Source organism: Notothenia coriiceps, unplaced genomic scaffold (assembly GCF_000735185.1).
Source record: "Notothenia coriiceps isolate Sejong01 unplaced genomic scaffold, NC01 NC01_scaffold00037250, whole genome shotgun sequence".
In the NCBI taxonomy this organism is placed as follows: Eukaryota; Metazoa; Chordata; class Actinopteri; order Perciformes; family Nototheniidae; genus Notothenia; species Notothenia coriiceps.
The window spans coordinates 12,265,737-12,290,518 of NW_011369951.1; the positions used below are offsets into that span (position 1 = coordinate 12,265,737).

The 24,782-nt window shown below is 42.7% G+C and overlaps 1 protein-coding gene across 1 annotated transcript; it reads right to left on the reverse strand.

Annotated features, from left to right (window-relative positions):
- Nucleotides 1-215: 215 nt before the first annotated feature.
- Nucleotides 216-24,495, reverse strand: LOC104967321 (DENN domain-containing protein 5B-like). Its single transcript, XM_010796732.1, has 20 exons — nt 24,487-24,495; nt 22,779-23,457; nt 21,709-21,779; nt 15,935-16,525; nt 15,234-15,465; nt 13,648-13,798; nt 12,994-13,084; nt 11,272-11,403; nt 10,722-10,874; nt 10,355-10,436; nt 10,004-10,085; nt 9,623-9,751; nt 8,969-9,090; nt 8,420-8,565; nt 6,752-6,870; nt 5,981-6,168; nt 5,823-5,905; nt 5,075-5,201; nt 4,587-4,761; nt 216-3,072 (listed from the first exon to the last, which is right to left on the reverse strand). Exons 1-20 carry the CDS (start codon nt 24,493-24,495, stop codon nt 2,889-2,891), a joined length of 3,546 nt encoding a protein of 1,181 aa, XP_010795034.1. The 3' UTR covers nt 216-2,888.
- Between the last annotated feature and the right edge of the window lie 287 nt (nt 24,496-24,782).

The following is a 24,782-nucleotide window of genomic DNA, read 5'->3' on the forward strand; positions in this document are numbered from 1 at the left end:
GTGTAGCTTTTGTAAAAACGGTATAGTTTGTCAAAAATCAGAAAAGCAACAGTATATAATAACTAGACTTTACAGTTTAACTTTTATATAAATGTTAAATTGAATCCAGAAATGATCATTGATTATTTTCCGCCCACTATCTAACATTTTAAATAATGGAAGACACACCGTACATGCATGAGCGTTTTTTCGACATACATACACACAAACACAGACACCTTTAACACACCGTGTGTTTTTATTGAAATAGGCATAATAAATATCAGAACAAAGAAGTCAGTCCGACACATCTATTTGTCCGGTGGCATTCTGGCCATGAGCACTGCTGTCATGGCTTTGGGTAGCCTTTATATCGGGGTCAATGTGTTCACCGTTCTAATAAAAGTTTGCAGTAGGAGGAATTCCAATCGTCCACAACAATTCATCCCATCAGAAATGTTCCCTGTAGCCACGTGTAGCAAAGAGTTGATACACAAACTGATCTGGGACCAGACAGAGGAATCTGTTATTGCTTGTTACGTGCTTTGCAGCGGAGCGTAGTCCTGCAGGCGAGGCATTAGAGGTACACAGCAGGAGAACTCGGGGTTAAAACATGATCAAATCTCATCAAGGGGAAACATTTACAGCTTCAAAGTTTCCAGTTATTCCACAGGCTTTGTCAACCTTAAATTCCAGTGCTTCTGTCAGCCTTCTATGAATTAAAGTTCAATGAATAAATACATTTAATCATGACATTAACAAAAACATGTTGTGGGTCCTTCACAGGCTCAATACTGGAGAGAGGGAAAGACACTGGGGCTGCAAAGACTTCCAGCTTCTGTCCTCTCAATACTCATGGTCCATCTAAAATTCATAAGAGTCACAATAAATACAGCTTAGTCTACTTGTCATCATGCACTAATGACAATATTTACACCATTTCTCAGAAAGGATTCATTCAGGCGGCGGTAAGAGGGGCACATAACTCATGCAGCAAAATTACATGGAAATAAAATGCATTTTAAGAAAAATTGTTTATAGAGTTTCTACCAATCAATATCAAAGTTGGAAGAGGAGCGGGGACTTAAAATGATTAAAATCCTAAATGAAACATAAGATTCTGTCTCTCCATTTTGTATCGAACAGGGTTCATGTTGCATTCAATTCATATGGGAATTTAACGTTTTAGTGGCTAGTTTCTAAAAACCCTGCACTGATATCAAATACATTTCGTATATGGTAAAACACAATTAAAGGATAAGGCTAATGTTTTTTTAAATATATTGTCATGAAAAGACTTGATCCAATAACAAAAATAATGTCCTATTAAATGCACACTGTGCTGTGAACCAACTGGGAATTAATCCACCACTGAAAATAGTCCCCGCTGTTTCAGAAAAATAAAGAGCCTTTAAACAAGGAAACTATGTCTTTAAAATAAGACCGGCAATTAAAGTTAAAAAGTATCGAGAAAGCTGCTAACACTTAATTGGTTTTGGTCTTTTCATGATATTTGTTGAAAATAAAAAAACATCAGCTTTAACATTACATTTCAAAAAAATGCTCAGACCTACTGTAAAGTGAGAAATTACAGTTTTCTCAACAAGACCCAAGTCTAAGTGGCTGATTCGCCTTGTACTCTATTCCAGTGATTACTACATTCAGTTAGAATAAGTAACATTTTGCTTCAGTTCATTCTTGACCGTGGGAATATAAGTATGACAAAATAATCTGAACACATGTCCCCTTACTAGCTTTAGCCAGATGTTTCAACTACAAAGTTCTCTAATTAATCCATGCGATGACAACCAAGCAAATACAAAATAAGCTGGGGGAAAAAAAATCTAGTAAGAGGACCTTGAGTTAAATTATTTAGTTGAACCTTTTAGTTGTTGAAATGGAGATATTGGCAAACTGTTAAAAATGATAAATGAATGTGTGAGGCTCACACACAGACACACCATCGATCACTTCTTAAACATCAAGTTGGATGTTATACAAACCAAACCAGGGTAAACACACACCAGAGATCATACATCCTTGAAATATCACACACACACACACACACGCACACACGCGCACACGCGCACACACACACACACACACACACACGCCTGTACTTGAGTAGGAATGTCCATGTAGCTACAGGTTAGCTCCTGACTCATCACTGAGATCAGCTTTTGTGTTCATCCGCATGTTTAAAGCTGAGAAAATGCCCAACACCAATCCAGAGAATAAAAATAAAGAGAGGCATGAAGAGCCGTCAGGAAACACAGAGTCAGAATCCTCCTTTCAGTGTCTCTTGTTTCCACATCTCAAAAGGCATGCTCGCTAATGCTACCACTAACTAGCCGCAGGCGAGGAAATACATCAGTTTATCTAGTTGTATCTACTGAGGGCAAGCTAGGCTACATAGCTAGCACACAGGGACACATCTGCTACTCTGCTAAGAACATTTTGAAGAAAACACCAGCAAACGTTGAACCAGTGTATATTCTGCTCAACAAACGTCCTGTTGTATCCCTCCAAGCAGCCACTGCTTCAGTTCATTTCAGTGCAATGTAAAGTGTTTAGGGATAACACATGGTTGGTAAGGGTCTTGATGGATTAAAAGCAAGTTTTATGTTGCTTAAAAAGGACTTTCTTGAACCTGAAGTGTCCAATTCTGGTATCTAATTGGACACTAGATAAACACGATTAAGCACTGGTGGGGTAATAATACTGCATCCAAGCTTATGGCTGACCCAAAGTCTTACTTCTCTGTTGCTTTGGTAACCACATTTTTCATTTCCGTCACTCACTTCCTACTTCCCTGTTCATCCCAGAGCCAAAAGGGTAAGAGTGGGAGGGTGGGAGAAGCTGGTGGAGGAGAGGGGAGTTTTAGAGGAGAACGTAGGGGGTCTCCGGGGCTAAAGGGCGATGCCTTTGACGATGGAGGCCTCCAGGGTGATGGGGAAGTCGTGCAGCGTCTCCAGGACGTCGATGTGGGAGCTGACCGTGGCCCGGTCTCTGAGCAGGGCCGAGTCCTCGTACATCCTCTGGATCACCGGGCACTCCACCAGCAGGGGGACCCACTGGGGCAGCAGGCGGTCTCTGAGGGACAGACAGTGAGAGGACGTTTAAACATCTGTGGCAGGACAGCTGGATTTATTGACCCTAAGTAGAGTGTCTGTCATCTGATAACAGGACTAGTTAAGGTAAACATCCTTTCAACTAGGGTCTGTTTATTCAAGGCCTCTACCTTCATAAAAACATTTTAGGACTGTTTTACAAAGAATCTGCTTTAAAGGCCGTGAAACCAATCCGTCTAGTATGTTTTCATATGCTCAAAATCGGATTTACGTTGCCCATACAGTGCCACACACATCATTTGAAGTATAGGAAAACAAAGTTATGTAATACTAAATGTTTGTGATCATTTTTCCCATGGGTTTTTGAAATCTTTGAAAGTTTGTGATTTTGAAAAACAAACTAATTAAAGGCTGTAGTGGCAAATTTCATATGTTACCTAATATGGTAAAACCAAATGCAGCAGTTCCAGGATGATGTATTCAGTTCATGTCCCTTGCTAGACTTATGATTAAGTCTAGCAGTGTGTCTGGGTGTCAAACACAGTGTCTTCTTGAGCAAGTTCATGTGTTTCTTCCCTGTTCCATAACAACTTCCTGCTTCCCCTACTTCCATCTGTCTTGAACAAGTTCCTGTTTTTCCTATATTAGCAATGCACAGTTTCTGTTCCTCTGGATAGGCATTGCTTATCTCTCTTTCCAGCCCAGCAACAGTGACAGGTAGGGATATAACGATACCAAAAACTCACGGTACGATAATATCGCGATAAACAGTCCACGGTACGATATTTATCAAATATATAAAAAAAAATAATAATACAAATTTAAATCGCAGGAAATTTGGTCAGTCTCACGAGGGTATTGAGACATTTATTTACCGCGATATCGCAATATTCGATATATCGTTACATCCCTAGTGACAGGTGATGAAGTGTTGTTAAACTGTCAAGATCCTATAAAGCTCATACACACACTTCCCTCTGTGTGCACTCTTACAGACTACTCTGTGAGACATGTACCTTTGAAGCTTCAAATAAAGAACCACAAAGACATATTATTATAAGCCTACTACTAGTACATCTCCAGATTATTGACGAGGTAAAATATCCGCAACAAGGTCTTGAAGGTATATTTGAAAATAGACACAAACACATACGAGTCATTTCAAGTGCTTGAACTCATATATTTTGGAAAAGAATATCAATCGTATTTTAAATATTCTTTTTGACATTAGTGTGGTGCAGTATTTGAGCCATGACCGGTCCTTGCATTTGAAAGAATGTGGCCTGAAAAGTACTTGAAAAGTCACTTAATTTGTTTTTTAAGAAGATGTGATGAATATACATTTCAATTAAACATTTCCATGAAAGAAAAGTAACAAAAATGCTGTCAATTATATTTAAAGATTGTAGCCAGCAGGTCAAATGTCCTCAAGTTCCCAACAACTACCAGAGCATTGCTTTGTCGGTAAAATACATATTTCTTCCATCCCATGCTTGTTGTGAACACTGAATGCATCACAGAGGTGGACAGACTGACCTGGCTCCGAGGCAGACCAGCAGCTGGAACTTCCCGTCCTTCCCGATGTTCCTGCGGGTGGAGTTGATGGCGTTGACGTAGTGACAGAGTGATTGACAGGTCCGTCCCAGGGGCTCCGCTGTCTCCTGGAGGTCTCCCATCTGGTCAGCTGACTCCATGTAGGCAATGGCTTTCTCTGCAGAGGGGGGGGAGGGGGGGGTTTAGTTTAGTTTTCACATGGCTTTAGCAGATAAATAAACGGTTAAATCACACAGCATGCACAACTTAAATACAATTCTCTTGGCAACATTGTCAAATAATTAAAAAAAAGGTATGTAAAAATAAATAAATATGTAAGGATGGAGCTTCATATGCATTATCCTAAACTGGCTTCATAAATAAAGTTGGATTAAAAAACAAAAGAAGAGAAAAAGTATCATTCCTGACATTATTTCTCCATAAATCGTGTATGGTATGATCAGCAGGTGGCGCTGTCCCTCCACACTCACCCACAAAGTCCCACACAAACACGGTCTTCTGGAAGAGCCGGGCGGACTTGAAGCCGTGACGGAAGAACTGTTCCAGAGCGGACACCAGGCTGCTCTCCCCACACAGCAGCACGGTCAGGCTGCCTCTCTGAGAGAAGCACACATCAGCTGTTCAGAAATAATCTCTACTTCCAAAATGGTATTTAAAATAAAGCTGGGTCTCCAGCTGGGAGTTGCAAACGGCTCTCTGCAGGACACACAGGGAGAGGACGTTTGAAGTGCCCATTTTGTTGGATCTGTATCCATAAAAGGCTCATTGTTCATGTTTCTTTCTATGAAATATTGAGGCTTGAAGCTGCCGACTAGCTGGGATTTTCAATGACAGAGGAGTCCTCTCTTCCACTGCTGGTTAGCGCTCACATGCTTTGTGCACAACAGCTACTTAACTGGTAGATGTCACAAAACTTTACGTAGTCCTGAAGGATTTATGTGTTGCAGTGTTAAAGTTCAGAGGGGATAATTGTTGATTGCCTCTGACTACTCTCACAGGGCTGCTCTCCACACAGAAGGCACTTCAAATGTAGCTCGGTTTCCTCTGCTAAAGTAGGTCTGCATGTGACTGGCACTTTACTGATGTTTACATTACGAGCAGTCAGTGGACAGAAACAATGAGAATGACTCCACTCAGTTTAGTGATGTGAAGGGTTCAGAGAGAGGGCAGCAGCTGTTGAAGAATGAGTTCATTCAGCAGTGACAAGGAGATCCTCACCTCTTTCTCCGGCTTGTGGAAGTGTTTGATGATGTTGTTCACGGCCTCCCCGATGGCCTCTTGGATCTGGGCTGAAGTCGGTTCTGGAGAAAAGAAAGGAATGAATATAAAGACTTCAACATCCCAGAATTCATATTTGACTGTTAAAGAGTACTGACTGTATCCTCGTCCAGACAGCGACGTGACACTGATGCGTCGGATCTGGGATGGCGAGCGCTGCAGCGGGGGGGTGTAGCAGCCTCTCCCAGAATCCTCCTCTCCGCTGGGCAGCACCGGCTCCCCGATCAGGACCCTCTCCAGGCTGCCGTCGTCCACACCTTTACCGAGCCACCGGCCACACGGGAACCTGAGGGGGAAGGAGGAAGTTGTGAGAAAATATGTAATATATAAGTATTATATAACTATTAAAACAAACCATTAGAAAACTTAAACATAAGAAGAAAAGTTTGAAAGAAATCTAAATAAAAGTTACTACAATTAAAATATGAGATTACTGAATTTGTTTTAATAAAAGCAAGGATGTGCATTATTTTAAAACTTACAAAATACAAAAGCCTCAAACAGGGTTAAAGGTTTCTGGAGCAAAAAGGGATATTTAAAAAAAAAAAAAAAAGTTTCTCGTACTGATGTTGGACTTGATGTATTCTCAAAATATAGTTCTGAAGAGTTTATAATGTTTGATTATTTGGCGACTACACATCTAAATCCATTAGGAATCTAGTGTTGCTGTTAACAGGCAGACAAAGCAGCGAGCCATGCATTTAAAGGAATGGTCATACTTTTTCTTCTAGATCTTTAATCCACACACTTTTCAATTGTCGATGAGACGACAGGATTAAAAGCTCCATTAATACTTTTTTTGTAAGACAGGAAAATAGAACTTCTGGGAGTACTTTCCCCTCAGCTACTAACACACACCCTGCACTCACTTGTATGTGTGCCCTGTGATCTCGTTGCGCACCATCACACAGTCCACCAGCCATTTCGCCAGGAGGCCGGCGTTGTCGTGTCCCAGCTGCACCGTGGTCATCTTCCCCAGGTTCTGACACTAAACACAGCGGAGAGGGAATCTAGTTAATGCAAAGTACTTTAAATAATGTTAAATCCTTCTTAATAAGCTTTGTCAATGTACATCTACAGCACTATCACAATAACTGTTATTACTGCTAAAGTCCTCCCATAACCAAAACAGTGTTACCTTCAAAATGAATTAGATTAAAGGGAATAGATCTCTGTTCATTCAATATAAGTGTGTTAATTGATTTAATCCTTGGCAATGAGAATGTGTTGGATTGAAACCCTAATCCTTTTCAATGAGGCTTTCCCAGAATGCACTGGGCTGACATTTCCACACTTAAGTAATTCCTAACATTAAGCTACCTTCAATGTTGTTCAATACAATATCTCTAAGTAGTTTTAAGCAGCGCTAATACGTTACGAAACAGTCGTTTAGATTTGAGGGTGTGAGAGAAGCTGACTATACTTAAAACACTTTCTAACAAGAGAACAGAGCAACTATGACTAAAAGCAAATCAAAAGGGGGCCGACTGCATGACAACAGGGCAGCTGGATGAAAGCATTTCACAGAGACTGATGGAGATGATGGGGGGGTGGGTGAGTGGGGGAGGGGCTGCCTCTAACCTTGAACAAGGCGGAGATGTGCGTGTGAGGCCTGAAAGCAGACTGGGGGAGACGGAGACACTTGTTAAGACACAATGGGGGGGACAATCACAAATGGTGGAGTGGTGATTTCAAAACCAAAACAAAGCAGCATCCATCATGCAAACAGAATGAAAACCAGAGGGGAACAACATGCAGTGAGAGGAGGCAGCAGATGAGGGGAGGAGGGGGCGTTAACGCTATTATGTGTTGGTCAGTTCAACTTTCTGTAAACAGACCTGTGTTCATTTGTATAATCCTAATTAACGTCAACGCATGTAGATTGTGCTATGTATGTTTTATTTATAGTCAAAGATAATTCTGATCAAATTCGAACAGATGGAAACAAAGTAACGGTCTATCCAGTAGGTATGGTTGTTGAAATGTAAAGTGTGTTAAAAATCGCTGTTTGACCGACACTTAAGTTCATCTGCCTGTTTCTTTTAGAACTTAAGGTCCCATTGACTAGATTCTTCCTCTGGTTAAAATGTATAGATGATAACAACAACAATGTATTGTAAACATGTGGCTTTAAGCTAGATGAAAAAGTTGATTTGTTAAAAAAAAATTGGTATTAGGTAGGTACACGAAAAGAATATAACATCAAGTCAGGAAAAAAAAGTGCAAAGATTGTACATAGTATTACTTTAATTGCTATTTAAACGCTACTTTGAGGGGAAACATTTATTAGTAGACTTTGTATAGATCGTACTGAAAGTGAATGATGTGCTACAGAAGACCAACCTTCTACTAAACCAGAATGACGCTTTAATGAACGCACACAAGCAAAACTAGCTGTAATGCCTTAAATGTGTGTGAAGGTATCCCAGTGACAGAGGAGGCACACAGACTGTAACTGAAACTCACACACAAAAACCCGACGCCACCCAAACTGCACTCAGAGGACTCAGCTTCAGACTCAGGGTCACAGTACTCACATCGAAGGTCATCTCCAGGACGTTCTTGGGGATCTGCATGATGCCCGAGTCTCCCAGCTGTCCGGACACACACACCCAGGGGTTGGAGGTCGTCATGGCGTTGCTGAGCTTCTTGATGGGGATGATGACGACTCGATACGGGATCACTGCAGAACAAAAACAAGCATTAGAGGAGAGAAGCATGCTGATTCCACTCATTATCTAACTGGGTCAATTTCATTATAAGATCCAGATTGAGGCCAGGAGGAAAACAGAATAATGGATCAGATAGTAGAGGAATATTAAATCCTCACCTACATGTTCATTTATCGGAATAACGGCTTAGCTGCTCTGTGAGTTGAATAATACATTGTGCTTTAAGTCTTTGGTTAAAGTGTACCATACATCCTCGTGGTTTATTCATACTAATAGCTCAGCCTGCCATTGATCCACAATCATCCATGTAGCAGCTGACCTTAACAAAATAACTCGGAGACGAATGGCGGGAAGAGGGGTTTCTGAGATATGAGGTGGGATGTGGTGTGTTATTTAGACGGCCACAGGACTCACTGATGGTGGTGAAGACGCTGGTGAAGCAGAAGTAGTCGACGGTGTTGAGGGAGAGCAGGTGGAAGAGGAACTGCTCCTTCTCCTCCTCGCAGCGCAGGAAGGCGTAACGCTTGTACAGCTTCCTGTAGACACAGAACGTCAGGTTCAAAAATATCACCGTGAAATATCATCTGCCGTTTAAACTCCTGTCCCCATGTGTTCCTGTTGAAGTACAAGGCAGCAGGAAAGACAGCAATGGAAGGTCAGGAGCAATAAAGCACTGATCTTTTCCACTTAAAAGAAATACAACTTTTAATTATTTAACTGGACAACAGCAATTCATAAGTAATGCTGCAACGTTTCCTTTCAGATGGCTAATGTCCCATATAGAGCAGCCACTCTCCCAAGAGATGGAGAAAAAGCCCATTCAGGAGAGGTATAATTATCAAGCTTTAATGTCCAATCGATGAAAGTCTTCACAGGTTTAAAATAATATAAATGTAGTTTGGATTTTCATATTGGTGTGATTGGTTTAAAAATAACGTATGTTTTGGGACAAGCGATGATATAAGTACGTGTGTGTGTGTGTGTGTGTGTGTGTGTGTGTGTGTGTGTGTGTGTGTGTGTGTGTGTGTGTGTGTGTGTGTGTGTGTGTGTGTGTGTGTGTTTGCTCACTTGGTCAAGGCTTGTCGGCACAGCAGCTGTTTGAGGTGTTGTGAGAGCAGCTTCTTCTCCAGGGAGAGCCGGATCCAGGCTCTCGCCCGGCCCACATCTGTCTTTATCTCGGACATGCTCTGGATATGCCTGAGGACGCAGACCATGGAGGGACAGAAGAGAGGTGGGTCAAGTACAGCCACAATGTATCTAATCATTGTTTGGTCTCTAAAATAAAGTGCCAGAATTCAGAATTTCCCTGCAGAGCAAGTTGTCTTTTATAACATTTTGCAATGAATCCAATGATTCACGGTACAGATGGATGCTGAATAAAAGGAATACTGTTTGTAGTTAACTAGCAGCTGATTCCTCAAGTGATCACTACAGGACAGTAACATGTACCTCATATCCTGTATGAGAGACACGCGTAGAGACGGCATCGCCATGGAACAGTCAGACTTCCTCCTCTCAGGAACATGTGACACTGCAGAAGCAAAATACAGGATATTTTTTATTTGCCTTTGTCAACTTTTGATACAACTTTTAAATGTTTTTGAGGCCAACATGGGGCCTGCAGCAGACTAGTTAAGGCTTGTTTTGGATTGGGATCGCATACACTAAAACACACACCACACAAAATGCATGATCTCCCCACAGGTTTATGCCTTGTGGAGTTTTTAGAAAATGTGTGTGTGTTTGTATTTGTGTGTGTTTGTATTTGTGTGTGTTTGTATTTGTGTGTGTTTGTCCTACCTGGTGACTCCGCCTGCTGCTGCTCCAGCTTCTCCTCTCGGGCATGGTAGTGCAGCATGTGGGACCACAGGGCCGACTTCCCCTGAGACGTGAGAGAACCAAAAATCACGACACACACCAAAACAGCTACTGATGAAGATTATAATCCCACACAGAGGAATAATCAGGCAATAACCTCGTAGACTTAATATCCAGTATGGTCATACAGATCTGATTTAAGCAGTGTGCTTATACACACACAGCACTAGTGGGTGTTTGCCTGAGTGTGTGTGTGTGTGTGTGTGTGTGTGTGTGTGTGTGTGTGTGTGTGTGTGTGTGTGTGTGTGTGTGTGTGTGTGTGTGTGTGTGTGTGTGTGTGTGTGCTGACCTGTTTGACCTGCAGCCCGTGGCTCCAGATCCTCTCCAGCAGGTCACACAGGCTGGCGATCAGAGTGTTCTCCTCCAGCCCTGTGATGGTGGCCTCCCCGTGGCCCAGCTCCACCGCCTCCCGGCCCATCTTCTCCACCAGCATCCGCTTGGTCTGAAAAAAATGCATTAAGAAGTTATAAAGTATGCCAAGTGGAATTTGAATATGCAATGTAAATGATACATGTTTAAGTCAACAGTAAAGCTAATTAGCATTGTACTTATACCAGTCGAGTTTATATGATAGCTATTTATCTTAAATTAGACTGACACTATACTGGTGTCAGAATAAAAAATGTTGCATCTTGGGAAAATCTTTAGTCTGATATTCAGACAAATTAACAGAATAACTTCTATGAGATCTCATTTTGATGCATCATGAGAAGCTGCCTTTGTGTCTCCCTGCATGCATCATTCATGAGAGATGACACCCCTCAGAGCTTGGTTTGTGGGTGTCAGAGGTCAGTGAATCACGGCACTAATGAATCGCTGCTCTCTCTGTGGGGTCTTACCTTCATGCGGCACTCCTTGAGCAGCCCCTCCACAAACTTCCAGTTGGTCTGGGCGATGACGGCGGGCGACAGGTCGGACAGTTTGGGCTGTCGGAGGTTCTTCCCCAAGCTGCGGGCCTCCTGCATGAATTTCTGGAGGTCAAAGAGAACCGCTTAGTGAGAACATGTACTCTGATCAGAAAAATATAGAATTAAGAGAAATGCTGGAGTGGTTTTTAACGCAGGTGGAGACATTATACTTGCTCCTCTTTAACACCACGTGTCAGAAAAGCTTGATCCATCAGACACAGATAGAATTATCAGCTTTTAGTCAACCAGTAAAAACATGTTAAAGAGTGAAAGTAGTGAAAATGCAGCACTTCAAAAATAAATGTGAGTTAATATGAATGGAGGTTACACAGGAGAGAAGTGAGAGCCTGTTTTTTCTCAACATACATACATAACATACAGTAAGGACAATAAGATGAGGGGTGGGGCTAAGGGGTTACAGTGTAAATTCAATTTTATGCATGCACATGGCGTTGTATTAATACATTATTTACAACATAGATGTACTTTTTATTATTAAATAAATAAAAGTATATATAATTTTTCTCCGGTTTAAATTAACTTTCTCCATTTGTCTCACTTGTTTGTTTTTTTATGAAGGGGAGCGGCCAACACGGTTTTAATCCAGGAATGCCCTTATCGTATCCCATAGAAAGTTATCTGGCTTAACCAAATATAACAGGCAGCTTCTTCCATACTTAAGAGGTTCAGAAAATCCTCCAGCCATCAATTTATTGAAGCTTTTGGATTTCTGACTTTCCAGTTCATTAGTTGAGAGGCATGCTAGGGCTATGAGTTTTATTCTAAATTTAGATTTGATGCCATTGGGCGTCCCAGTGAGCATGTAGCTGGACTCAAAGATACATCTGTATTCAGGATCTCAGCGAGTGCGTCTACATCCCAAAAAAAGACATGTAATTGAAACAAAAGACAGCATAGGTGATCACAGAGAGCTGGAGGAGTCTAAGCTGAGGTGAAGCCGGCGGAACAGCTTTCTTTGCATTATTTAAAATGTCAACATCGTTTAAAATGATTAAACTTCATAAAGGGAATGTTTGATTGCCTCCCTCTCCCTCAGCTTTAAGGAATTACAGGAAAACGATTCATGCATGTAATCCAGTGCAATTGCAATTAGAGTACGCCTCACTCTCTTTACACCATATCAGAGTGGGATTAAACTGCTGATGCAAACAGAACATCCCATGGTTGAGGCTGCAGTTAGAGGGTCAGGTACGGGGTGGAGGGGTCTGAAACAGAAAGTCCACAACACAGGAAGCTCCTCCACATACCAGGCAGGACGCAGAGGCAGATTTTTTAGGCGGTTTGATAGGCGGAGGGGACGCTTTGTCCCACTCCCAAAACGCCATGGAGTTCTGCAGGACCAGACAGCCCTCCACCTGCTGAGGAGGAGGAGGAGGAGGAGGAGGAGGAGTACGACCCAACCCCCGACCGACAGGCACGGCACACACGAGCAGACAGGAGAGGAAAGGAACAAAAAGAGAAGAATGGAAAAACAGAAGGCGGCATGCACGTCTTCAAAAAGGAGGAAAAAGAAAGCTAGAAACAGTTGCAGAACAAAACGAAAGAATGACACACAAAGAAATGAAAGACATGCTGGTAGAGGAGGGCATTCAGAGGAGAGGTTCTGGGATGGCTGTGAGGAGGGGGCTCTACCTCTTTCAGGTCGTTTTCCAGGCCCAGGTGCTCCGTCTGATGTCTGTGACGCTCTTTCCTTCGCTGAGCTGTCGCTGTCCTGTGAGACCACCTGCAGTTCAACCAAGGGGAAAGAAATGAGTTCTACAAATACTTCAGAGCACTTTGAAATACAGGTTAACACGTTTCCACTGTGCCATTTAGCCTTTGCTGACCATTTACATGTACACAAACCTACACTATAGGTAAGAGAAAACCCCCAAAAGCATATTACAATCTTAGCATAAAGGCTGGAGGCAGGGGGAAAAGCCTGGAGGTTTTTTCTTGGTTTTACTTTCCTCTGTTCTTTAGTGTCGCTGTTTTTCTTGCAAACGGATGAAAGGATAAAGAGATGGGTAGACTAATCCAATACATTCGATTAATGGAGTCATTAGGCTCTTTCAAAGCACACATGTTTTTTCTTTCCACCGCTGAATTGTGCCCTTAGAAGTGTAGCTTTTAGTGCTTTTTGTAAAACAGCAAGCGAAAGTAGGTTTTCCAGCGAATGAACTAAGCATCACACATGAAGTAACCGTGTTCTAATCAACCCAGCCAGCCTGTAATGGGTTGTTAAGTGCTGTCTTCATCGTCTGGTTTCACGTGTGGATCTCAGTCGCAGGGTGGAAGTGGGCTCACTTGTTATTGGTCGGCCCCGTGTTGAGCACGTCGGCCTGCAGTTTGGGGAAGAATCCCTGCTCGTATTTGCCCTGACCGATCTTCATGTCCAGCAGGTGAGGGTGGATGGCCGTGTGGTCGATCTTCATCAGCCGCTGCTCAATGGTCTGAGCTTTAGAGGAGACAGAATCCATTCAGACAACACTCATGTAAAACATTTCTATTGACTTGCTGTTAATACACCAGGCTTCTGATAAATGAATGAGCATAAATAATAGTTTTTATTTGATGTAAGCCACAATTCAAACTAGAAGGGCAGTCAACCCCATTTCACTCTCACTTTCCGTGTTAAGAAAGGAGTTGGGCGGGGGGGTGTTATTGTTGAATTTGCTGTGCATGTTCAAAAAATAATATTGTTTTCCTTGTAAAGAGAACACCTTTTTCTTCAGTTGAAAAATACTTACACACAAATATTCCAAATGTATATTCATGTTAAGGTGTTTGTTATAATTGTACAATGCTTTGGCCAATCCAATAAAGCTATTTGAATTTGAGAGAGAGCGGGAAAATGCTTCCTATTTCTCAACAACTGACAATAAAAAGAAACAGAATATTTTCAAATGCATTGCAGGAACGTAGCTCAATAATCAGCCAAGTAAATATAGGAGGACAGGACCTGACAATACCCACTGTGTCCTTCACCTTTTGTTATCTTCTCCTAACACGTCGTAGACACTACATTAGCAGACGTTTGTCCACAAACTCCTTGTTGTTAATCTGTCTGGGTCTTGTTGCTTTGCTCGAGGATTGAACATGTGTGTGTGTTTGTCCTCAGACAGTTCTGGAGTGAGCAGTGAGGCGAGGGCGTCGGAGCGAGTCTCCACAGGGGAATGCAGGCGGAGGGAGAGTTTCCTTATTGTCTGTGTAATTGGGTACATGCACGCACCATCGCCCTCAAATAAGCTCACCATTAAATTGCTCGGCTCATTAGCGTGAAACAGTCAGGGGCGCGAGCAGACGACATGTTAGCGTACGCACCGAAGGAATGCAGGAATAACTCACAAATCACTTTGATAAGAGTTACTGTCTAAAAAACTATCTTTGGTTTGTAATTTTTTAAATACACAAGTAAACCTGCAGTCCTGCTCTTTTCCATTCAGTCCCAGGTCTGACCCCCCGCCTCACACTGCACATTCAGCACCAATTAAAAGGCTTAACGAAGGGAAAGTCGAGCAGCACTAATTGATCAAATGACGGGGGAAAAGCCTGAGCAAACATTCCTGCAGTGAGTCTGTGTCAGAGAGTGTGTGCTCGTGCTTATGTGGGAGAGACTCTGAGTGATGGAGTGTTTGCTGTGCTGGGATGTAGAGACATGAGAAGTGTGGTTATCTGGTCACTGGGGAGGGCTGGGATGCTTCCAGACAACAAATGTGTCTGTTTATGGACGATCAGTATGATTTGAAGGACGGACAACATGCTAATCAATGAGACTACCATTCTCCCCGTCCGTGTGTAGGTCTCCCCAACGACTTCAGTTCCAAATGAAATCTTGAATCACATGAAATAAACCTAATCCATCAAGTTGGACGTCTTTCTGCTGAGCTTACCAGACTCCTTGAGGATGGTGCACCTCTGGTAGCTGGAGGAGCGCAGGCTGGGAGCGCGGACGTTGAAGAGGCGGGCCTTGTCGATGCGAGCGTCAAAGACACGCAGCAGCGGCTCCTTGTCCTCCCACTGGGACATGATCTTGTTGTCGATGAAGGTCGCAAACATCTGCGTCTCGATGAAGTGGGAGAGGAAGGGCAGGTAGGGCTCCGGCTGGTCGGAGAGGAACGAGGCCTGGAGAAGGGAAAAGCATGAGGGAGGAGATGCAGAGATACATGTACGGGCAAATTTCAAGCATTTAGTTCAAAGTTCAAAGGTTTTTTTTGTCATATGTACATACTCTGTAAGAGAAAGTGTAGAAATGGCAATGAAATTCTTCTGACCCGAGCTCCTCCAACAATACAACATATATAATAAAAAAACTACAAATAATGTAAATAGAATATGATGTGTACAAGGACAGAATACGAAATTAAATGATGTACATTAAGACAAAATTAAACACGGTTTATTGCGTTGATAACTATTTATATAAATAAGTAGATTGCAAGATGACAGACAGATGAATGTTTATCAGGGCACTCAGGTGTAAATAGTCTTAATGCCTGTGGGATGAAACTGTCCCTGAGTCTGGTGGTTTTACTCCGGATACTGCGGTACCGCCTGCCAGACGGTGGCAGACAGAACAGCTTGATTTCCTCACCTTGTCGAAGTTGTGCATCTGCTCCCTGTTGGTGAGCCACGACTCCAGGTCCGGGGCGCTCTGGATGACGAAGGCTTCGTAGTCGGCAAACATGGTGGTGAAGCGGCTGGCGCACACCTCCCTCAGCTGGACGTTCAGCTTGGCGTTCCTGAGCTCCTCCTCTTCGGCTGCTGTCCGGCCCCCGTGTCCCTCAGTCAGCTGAGCTTTGACCCCGGCCCTCAGGGCGTCCACGCGGGCCACCGTCACCCCGGTGCGCTTGGTGAGCGCCTGCAGTCTCTCCAGGGTGGCGTTCCCCTGCAGCAGCTCCAGCACAGCCAGCTCCTCCCCTGCCAGGTTGCCGTTACGCCCGTCGTCCTCCAGCTGCCGGAGAGCGACCGTCTTGCGCTCCCTTCCAGGGGTGGAGGGGGTGCTGCCTGGAGCGCTGCCGGGGCTGGTGCGAGTCCGAGGAGGAGCTCCTGTGTTAGCGGAAATGCCATAGCTAAGCAGCACCTCACTTAGCTCCTGGATGAGCTCAGTCTTATTGGGGAAATTGGGAAAGTCCTCTGGAAGTTCGATGTAGTGGTTGTCAATGTCCACAAAACACAGGTTGGCCTGGAAAAGGAAAATATATCAATATTACAACAATATGCAATATATTACAGACTTTTTATCGTTCCAAAAAGCTAACTCAAATTTCTCTATCTTCACTATCAAAGACAGGAGAGGAAATATGTCCTTTGGGTGCCAATGAGGTCGTAGGCCGGGTGAGCCCAGATGCATGAGACGGGTATTATGAGGACGCATATTGAGGACAGATTGGTTTAGGAGGTATGGTGGGGCTGGGAGATGTCGAGAACAGAGAATGTAGGTCAGTGTGTGATTGATAATAGCACATTGTCGGAGATCAAGCTAAATCTGATAATGGAGTTAGCATCACACCATCATATGGGATTAAAGTAAGACCTGATAACACTCTAATCCACTCAAAAAACCCAGAAATAGGAATGCGCTTCGGTATGTATGCCAGGAAACACACAGAAAATAGAAGTGATAGAAAACCTCCAGATTGACCTGAGGATGACAGACCCCAAAAAAAGATTGCCATAGCTATATTTTCAGAGCATTGAACCACTATCCATAACTGCTGAAAAACAAACCATAAAACACTTTTTACATGAAAGTTCTTAAATCTGGGTCTGGTTAGACTCAGATTCTTTTATTCAATAATAAAAACGAACACTAAACAAACTCGAGGAAAATCTGCATATCACAAACCTTTTCATCCACAGTGAAGTTGCCCTAGTTTAAATCTAAAGCCCACTAGAAATACATGAGTGTTCACAAGGATAGACAAATGAGAACACATGATAGATGATAACTGTGCCACGTAACATTCTGCAATAAAAGCATAAAAACGGTATAATTTAATGTTAAAAAGCCTGGTTTGAACCGGGTTCAGAAAGGCAAATCTTGTCTGACATTAATTCCCCAATTATATCCACAGTCTCTCTCATCGCGTCCTCTCTGCTTTGCTCCAAGCCATTCTTTCATCACCAGCACATTTCTGGGTCACAGCCACTTCAAAGGAGCTTTGGCAAACACAGAGGGATACAGCAGTGTAAGGGGGACCCCCTATTCGAGAGGCGGGGGGGGGGGACAGGCGAGCTTGTGGATGTACCGCTGCAGCATCCATGCCCTGGCTGGCTTAATTAGCATCCACACAGACTGTTCCGGATTAACGAGGGCCGGGAGTCAGGGGATGTGAGCAAAGCCGGAAGCCTGGATGTTACGCTTTGTTGGGGCCTGATCTCGCTTTAACACATGAACACACATGAACATTAACTGTAACCCTGAATCGGGCTAAATACTGGTTTAAATCCAGAGCCCATTCAACTCCTCTCTGTCTGACAAATGGTGGGGTTGAAATAAAAAGGCAAGAAGAAAGCCGAGACTGAAATCCACCTCAAACTCACTTAGCCTTGAAGTTCAACTTTAGACAAACAAAAGGTAGATCCCTGTCCTATTGTGTGTGTTCGTGGAGGTTGTTTAGAGCAGAGAGGGTTTTTTCTTTTGCCATTTCCTGTCTCTCTGAACCGGAGACTGGTAGTCTGCCTGGTTGGGGGTGTGTGTGTGTGTGTGTGTGTGTGTGTGTGTGTGTGTGTGTGTGTGTGTGTGTGTGTGTGTGTGTGTGTGCGTGTGTGCGTGTGTGCGTGTGTGTGTGTGCGTGTGTGCTGCCTCTGTTCTCTAAAACAGATTAAGGCCAGTGGTTGCAGGCTGGCTTCTGTATTGAATCCAACAGCAGTTTCATCAGATGTTATTGTCATGGCCAGAGTGAAAAGCCTGCACGACCTCAAGGAAAGATACAATAATAATAAACCAGGATAGAGTTAAACCCATCCCCCGCCCTCCTTTCCTTTCGATTGGTCTAGTTCAGTCTGAATGTGCACATATGGAATCTGTGCACTTTCATTGAAAATGCATTAAGCTCTCCAGTGATTTATATTCAACAGGAGAAATAGAAAGAAGACATGCCAGTCCTGCTCCTGCTGTAAGTCTGTCTTTACTTTCTCCAAGTATGAACAGGTTCAAACACACACCTCTCCGTGGGAAACGCAGCATTGGAGTCTGACTCACTCCACTTACTAGTTAAACTAAAGCATGAATTTTGTTCTCGTTTGAAATATCTACGGGTGTTTCTTTCTAAAATTCATTTCTGACGATGCCAAGAAACTCCCTTTGAAATGTTACAAGTACAAGAGTCTGTGAAAGGTGAGCAAGCATGTAATTATCTTTAAAGGAATACAGATCTGATATGGGGAAGCATAGTGCTGCAGAAAGCCCCAGCAGAGACGCACAAGGCTGCTGGAAAACAGGACAGGACATGTCGAGTCATTGTGAAACTGTAATCAGGGCCTGATAAACAAACGGACACGGTGCCACAAAGTACTGTAGGAAGCAAGCTGTGGGTGGTAACATCTGACAGTAGGTGTTCTTCAAATGCAGAGATGGTAAACATAAGTTTCGCTGCACTCTGATAAATGCTGTGCTTTAAGAAAAGAGTCAGATGTCTTGAATGAAGACAAGAAACAAATTGAAATGAAAAGAGGTCAAGGGAAGCATGTTATTATATTACCAATCAAAGAAACTAGAAATGACTGATATTTGACTGAGTGGAAACTGGGGTCAAGCCACAATATCAGAAGACTACATTGTGGAAATGTTTCATGTAGTAAGCCTTAAATGTGATGAAGAATATTGATTTTACATTAAAAGGGATCACTTAATCCCAATGACCACCATCTGTGATATTGAAGTTAATAGAGGAAGCCGTTATATGCTGCTATAAAACCCAACTACACATGCAGTATATTAGGGCTGAACGATATACCGTGTCGTGGCGATAACCGCGATATTCACATCGCAGGGACGTGCGATTATTATTTTTTTGGGGGCGTTCGATATTAAGTGGGTAAATTAACTCAAACACGTCATGTTAGAATTATTTTGCTGCTTGCTACAAAAGGAAAACTTGCGCGGCTCTCATGTCAGGGGTACTTGAGTGGAGTGACATGCAGGCTCTGAGTCTGCATGCACAGCAAACAAATATTTCAGATGCCATTGCCGGTGTTACACCATATGAGAAAGGTTCAAGACGGCTTAAAGGAGCTGGTGTACAGCTGTTCTTAATTTTATTTTTATGATGTTGTTTAAAAGATGTCCACTACTTTGCTGCTATTTGCACAAAAAAGGTTTTAATTGTGGAATAAAAAGTTAAATGACCTATTTGGTCACGTATGTTAATTCCCTAATGTGATAATGAAGCTTCCTATAGTTTAATGTAATACGTTTAATCTCTTGGATCCTTCTAGACACCACTCTTCTTCATTCACAGATGAACCCCCTTACTTGAGGGTAAGCAACATGCATTATCATGACATGTTAGATCATGACTTAAGGTATGATGAGTCAACCAGTTAAGATCCAGACGTCCGTGACTAAAATCCTTCATCCGGTTAAATATAGTTTAAAAAAACGCAATATATCGCAGGGAAAAAAATATATCGCAATGTCAGTTTTTTTCAATATCGTGCAGCCCTACAGTATATGACAATTATTTTGCACATTCCTTCACAAAACTACCACTTTAAAAACAGCAGAGCTCTCCCATGTATATATCTAAATCAGAATACTTCATTTATCCAGAGGGACGATTATGTTATTTCAGACAGTTTCTGGATTTAAAATTAAAAAAATACAAAGATAAAATATTAATATAAATATGAGATATTAAAGTAAAAATATAATAAAATATTTAATAGAATTTAAGAATCAATGTAAACGTCTAGATTGTACTGCAAATGCAATAAAAACTGATATACTACACGTCTTTAATTTCCCAGTAATGACTCATATTTGTGATGTAATTCTTTTTTGGTGTCTACATTAGTATTTATTCTTTAAAAAAATAAATCGTATCTTATTCACACCCTCATTTCTCTAACTGGTTTATCTATGAACCATTATACACCAAAGGAAATTCCTGGTTGGCAAAACAACTGATTCTTATCACTCCTCTCTACACTGATTACCATAAAGACATTCCTGCAGGCCCCACCCCCCACTGTGCACCATGATAGGCCGAGACACTCGTCTGTCACTTTCCATCCCTAGCCTCCATCCCTCATGGTGTCATTTGTTGTTGATTGATAATGAGGAGCGTGGGAACATATGGCGGAGCAGCATCTCATTATGCAGGGACCTTCCTCTCTCTCTCTCTCCCCTGGAGTGAACCCCTCCATCACCTGCCTCCATCCTAATGACGCTCTGTGCAGGTATTCTTCACCTCAGTACGGAGAAACAAGGGCTCATTAGGAAAGACGTGTCGCACAGTCAGAGCAGCCGCTGAATGGCAATGGGGATTCCTGATAACAAAAATGATAAACACTTGAATCAAAAAGGCATGAATGCAGTCTGGTTTTAATCAATTCCCTCCAGGGGGTGACTGCCTTTCACGCTGACAGTGATGAATAAAACACTGAGACCCAATTTCCATCAAACCACGATGGAGAGGAGCAGAAGGCGTGGATGTTTTCTTGGCCAATTGAGACGGCTTCAGTTAACATTTCTAACACTACTTCGCCTCAGGACTGTGCATCTTCTTAATTCAGAGATATCTAATTCATGACATGTTTGACCGGTTTTTTCTTTTTCTTTACATTTTGTTCTCTAGAGTTTGCGTTCATTGCAGTTACTGAATTTTAAAGTTAAAAAAGTACAGATAGGCATCATAACTCCAGCTCTGTACGCGATCATCTTTTTGCTGAACTCTAACAATGAAAGCAAATAGAAATCACACATCTCTATTAAATAACATTTGTCACGTTGCATGTTTACTTGCAGTACAGTGCAGAGCTATACAGTCGACCAATCAGATTACAATGTCTAATCCTTAACCCATTGTATCATTACAAGCTGTATGTACAGACACACAAAGGCCCAGGGCTCTGTTAGGAGGAGAAGGAAAACATGCATAGTAAGTAGAAGAAAGAGAAAATGGTTTGAGAGCTTTGAGTTTTAAGTCCTCTCAGATGCGAAAAAGTCTAATCAGCAATTATTAATAAGATGATAAGGGATTTAAAAACTCAGGTTATGAAGGGGTCAACCCAATACCTGCATTAGAGCATCGGCAACTACCGCAATATCAATATTGACTGAACACAGATTTTAAAAAAGTGGGTCAGATCTTGGCTTTTCATGCAGCAGTCATTTCACTCGCTCTGCACCACAGTAGTTACATGACGCATCCGGCTCAGAAGATAATAAACAGAAAGTGTTGCAGGGTGTGCCCCCGCCTGGATGAGTGAGTCTGAGAAAGAGTAGGACGGAGGAATGTAGAACTAAAGGTGATCTCAGGTCAGGGAGCAGTGCAAAGTAGCTGCTCTGAGTGTGAGATCCTACAGCAGTGCCTCACTGTGAATAATGGATGAGGGGAACCCTAGAAGGAGGAAAATCTGATCACGGTGCATCTCAGATACCCTCATGTGTATTTTAAGATACTTTGAGATGCATTTCTCAATTTGACTTCGCCTCCAAGCAATCAAGTTTAACTAAACAATCTTTAGGAGTTTTTGCTGCCTCAGCCTGCCTCTACATTTCTTCTTTTTTTTTTACAAGTCTTTTTATTTCATTATAGTGTACAGTCATCGATACCATCTCATTTATATTGTAATATCACAGTACACTCACTACACTCCCCCCGCACATGCCCACACGGGCGAAACCAAAAAAAAATGCTTATCAGTATAACTTAAACAACAGAGCCATTAAAATAAACGGAAAAGGAAAAAACAGAAAGAAAAAAAAAACACATTAAAGTAAAACAAACAAATAATTATACAACACAGCGACAATGTAGACAATGACAACACCACAACTAGTATTTCTATTTCTCTACATTTCAACAAAACCTATAAACTGAGAATTCAAAATAGTCAACGACCCCTACTCGCATATTGAATGCACTGCAAATTGTGCAAAAGGAATGACTTACGAAAACTAAAACAACATATTCTCTTATATAGTCTTCATTATAAGGTTGTGCACTAACTGTGTTTCTAGCAGATGCTTGTGGGTATAAAGTGGTCTAACCTATATAACACACTACAGGAAATGGAAAAACCAGAGAAGCTACGTAGGGTTCCCTTTAAGAGCAAGTAAATAGAAATGAAGATTCAATAATCAGTGTCATTGCTATTTTGAAATAGCATACCGCAAAAACATACAAGCGTGTGTTCAGATACGTTTGACAATGCTGAGTACAAGTATAATTTCCTATAAACCTGACCTTATTTAACAGCGTCCTTACCGTGTGAGTAGAGCAGGATCTGCATCTCCAGCAGCGTGCAGGTGAACACCTGGACCAGGTTCTCCACTCCCAGCAGACTGAAGGCCTCGGCCAGGGGGAAGTCGGCCAGCTGCAGCTCCCCGAGCCCCGGCCTCTGGCACACGATGGGCTCGTACACGCCGTGGAACTTGAGCGAGCGTCCCGGGGCGGGCAGCGGCACCTCGTACAGGATGTTGTGGACGTAGCTCTCCAGCGGCAGCGGGGGGGCGGTGGCTGCCGTGACGGCCCTGTGCATCTGGGACAGGAAGCGGCGGCAGGCGTGCATGAAGGGCATGGGCGTGATCAGACACAGGGCCTTGGAGACGTACAGGGTGTCCCGCGATGAGTCGTAGCTCCCCGCCCTGCGAGACGATGAAGACGTGGGGGAGTCGGCCTCGTCCAAACTGCTGGCCAGGGAGTCCATGCTGGAGGAGGAGGAAGAGGAGGAGGAAGGGGTGTTGGCGGAGGTGCTCTCTGCATTGTGCATTTGGGTGAGGGTCTGCATGGCGGAGCAGATCTGTGGGCTGGTCACCTCCTCGTAGAAGGTGTGGACGAAGCCGTAGGTCCGAGAGCCGTCCTCCCTCGTGATGATGAAGGAGTGGAACTGAGGCGTCCGCTGGTCCGCCTGCGTCCTGAACGACAGGCCTTTGGGCATACACAGCTGCAGGGAGAGGGGGGGGGGGCACAAATGAATCACCACTTCCACAGAAACTTGTTTGGTAAAAATCCTATCCTAAACAATCGTAAATATGATTGTTTAATTTTGAGTGATACTGTGACAAAAAGCTAAATTCCCGCTTATACCATGAATCATATCGCAACTGCAATGCCAGTCAATACATTTATTTTTTTTTTCTAAATCACGCAGCCCTAATTATAATACCTAAACCATCATTTCAAAGTACAAATGATAATGTGTGTTATGCGTTCACAGAAACACTCCAAATCCACATACATTTTGGTTATAAAAAACACACAGTCAGCACATCTGCGAATAAATCTGAATTATTAGCCTTATGATGTTATTTTGGCTACTGAGAGCCCCCCCCAAAAGCCCAGGAGCTGACTTGCACACGGAGCCAACACACACATTGTAAGTGTTCATGCTGACTGCTCTGCCTCCCACATACATATATTTCATACGCACCATTACTGATGTAACATTTGATAACATTCCACCCAGTTCTTCCTCATTTATGAACATTCTGTCTTTACAGGAGCAAATGAATCAAACACACACACAGGTAGGGGTGGGCGATATTGGAAAAATTATTATTATTCACGATATTTTTCAAGCAGTATCACGATAGACGATATATAGTCAAATATTTTTCATGGTCGTTATTATGTTATTTTTCAGAGTTACGTGAACAGACAACCACCTACAAGGTAACAGCATCTAAAACAAAAAAGGAGTAACAGACCAAAAATCAGCATTTCAAGCTGGTTATTTCGAAAATGAATCCTCTGAAGAGGACCAATTCAACATTTTTATATGTCTTTAAGGCACATGTTTCCAGTAAAAAATGAGCACTTGTCTGAGGGTGTAGCCTAGCAGTGAACATCAATAAACATGGAAAAGGGAGGGTAAACATAACTAAGTAAAACATAAAACATTCAATGGAGGACAAAAGGGTCAGTGGCGCAAACAATTAAAATGTAAACTTTAACTTGAAGTGCAATAAAATACTTTNGGCATCGTGCATGAATAAACATCAATATTCATAGACATATTTGGGGGCAGAGTTGTGTCGGCTGCTCCGCCCCCCCCAAATCTCTAATTGGTTGATTTCACTCTTAAGCGAATCAGAGAGTCCGTGGGGAGGAGTTGCTCACTCTCCTAGGTGTTCTTACTGGTTGGATTCACTTCTGGTCGGGTCCAATACAGCGAATCAGAGTTCTGGGAAAAAGTATTTTACTTCTGAACAGAGCGTGAGAGCTTCGGAACTAAACAAGGACAGAGTCAATCTTTTATCTTGCACCAGG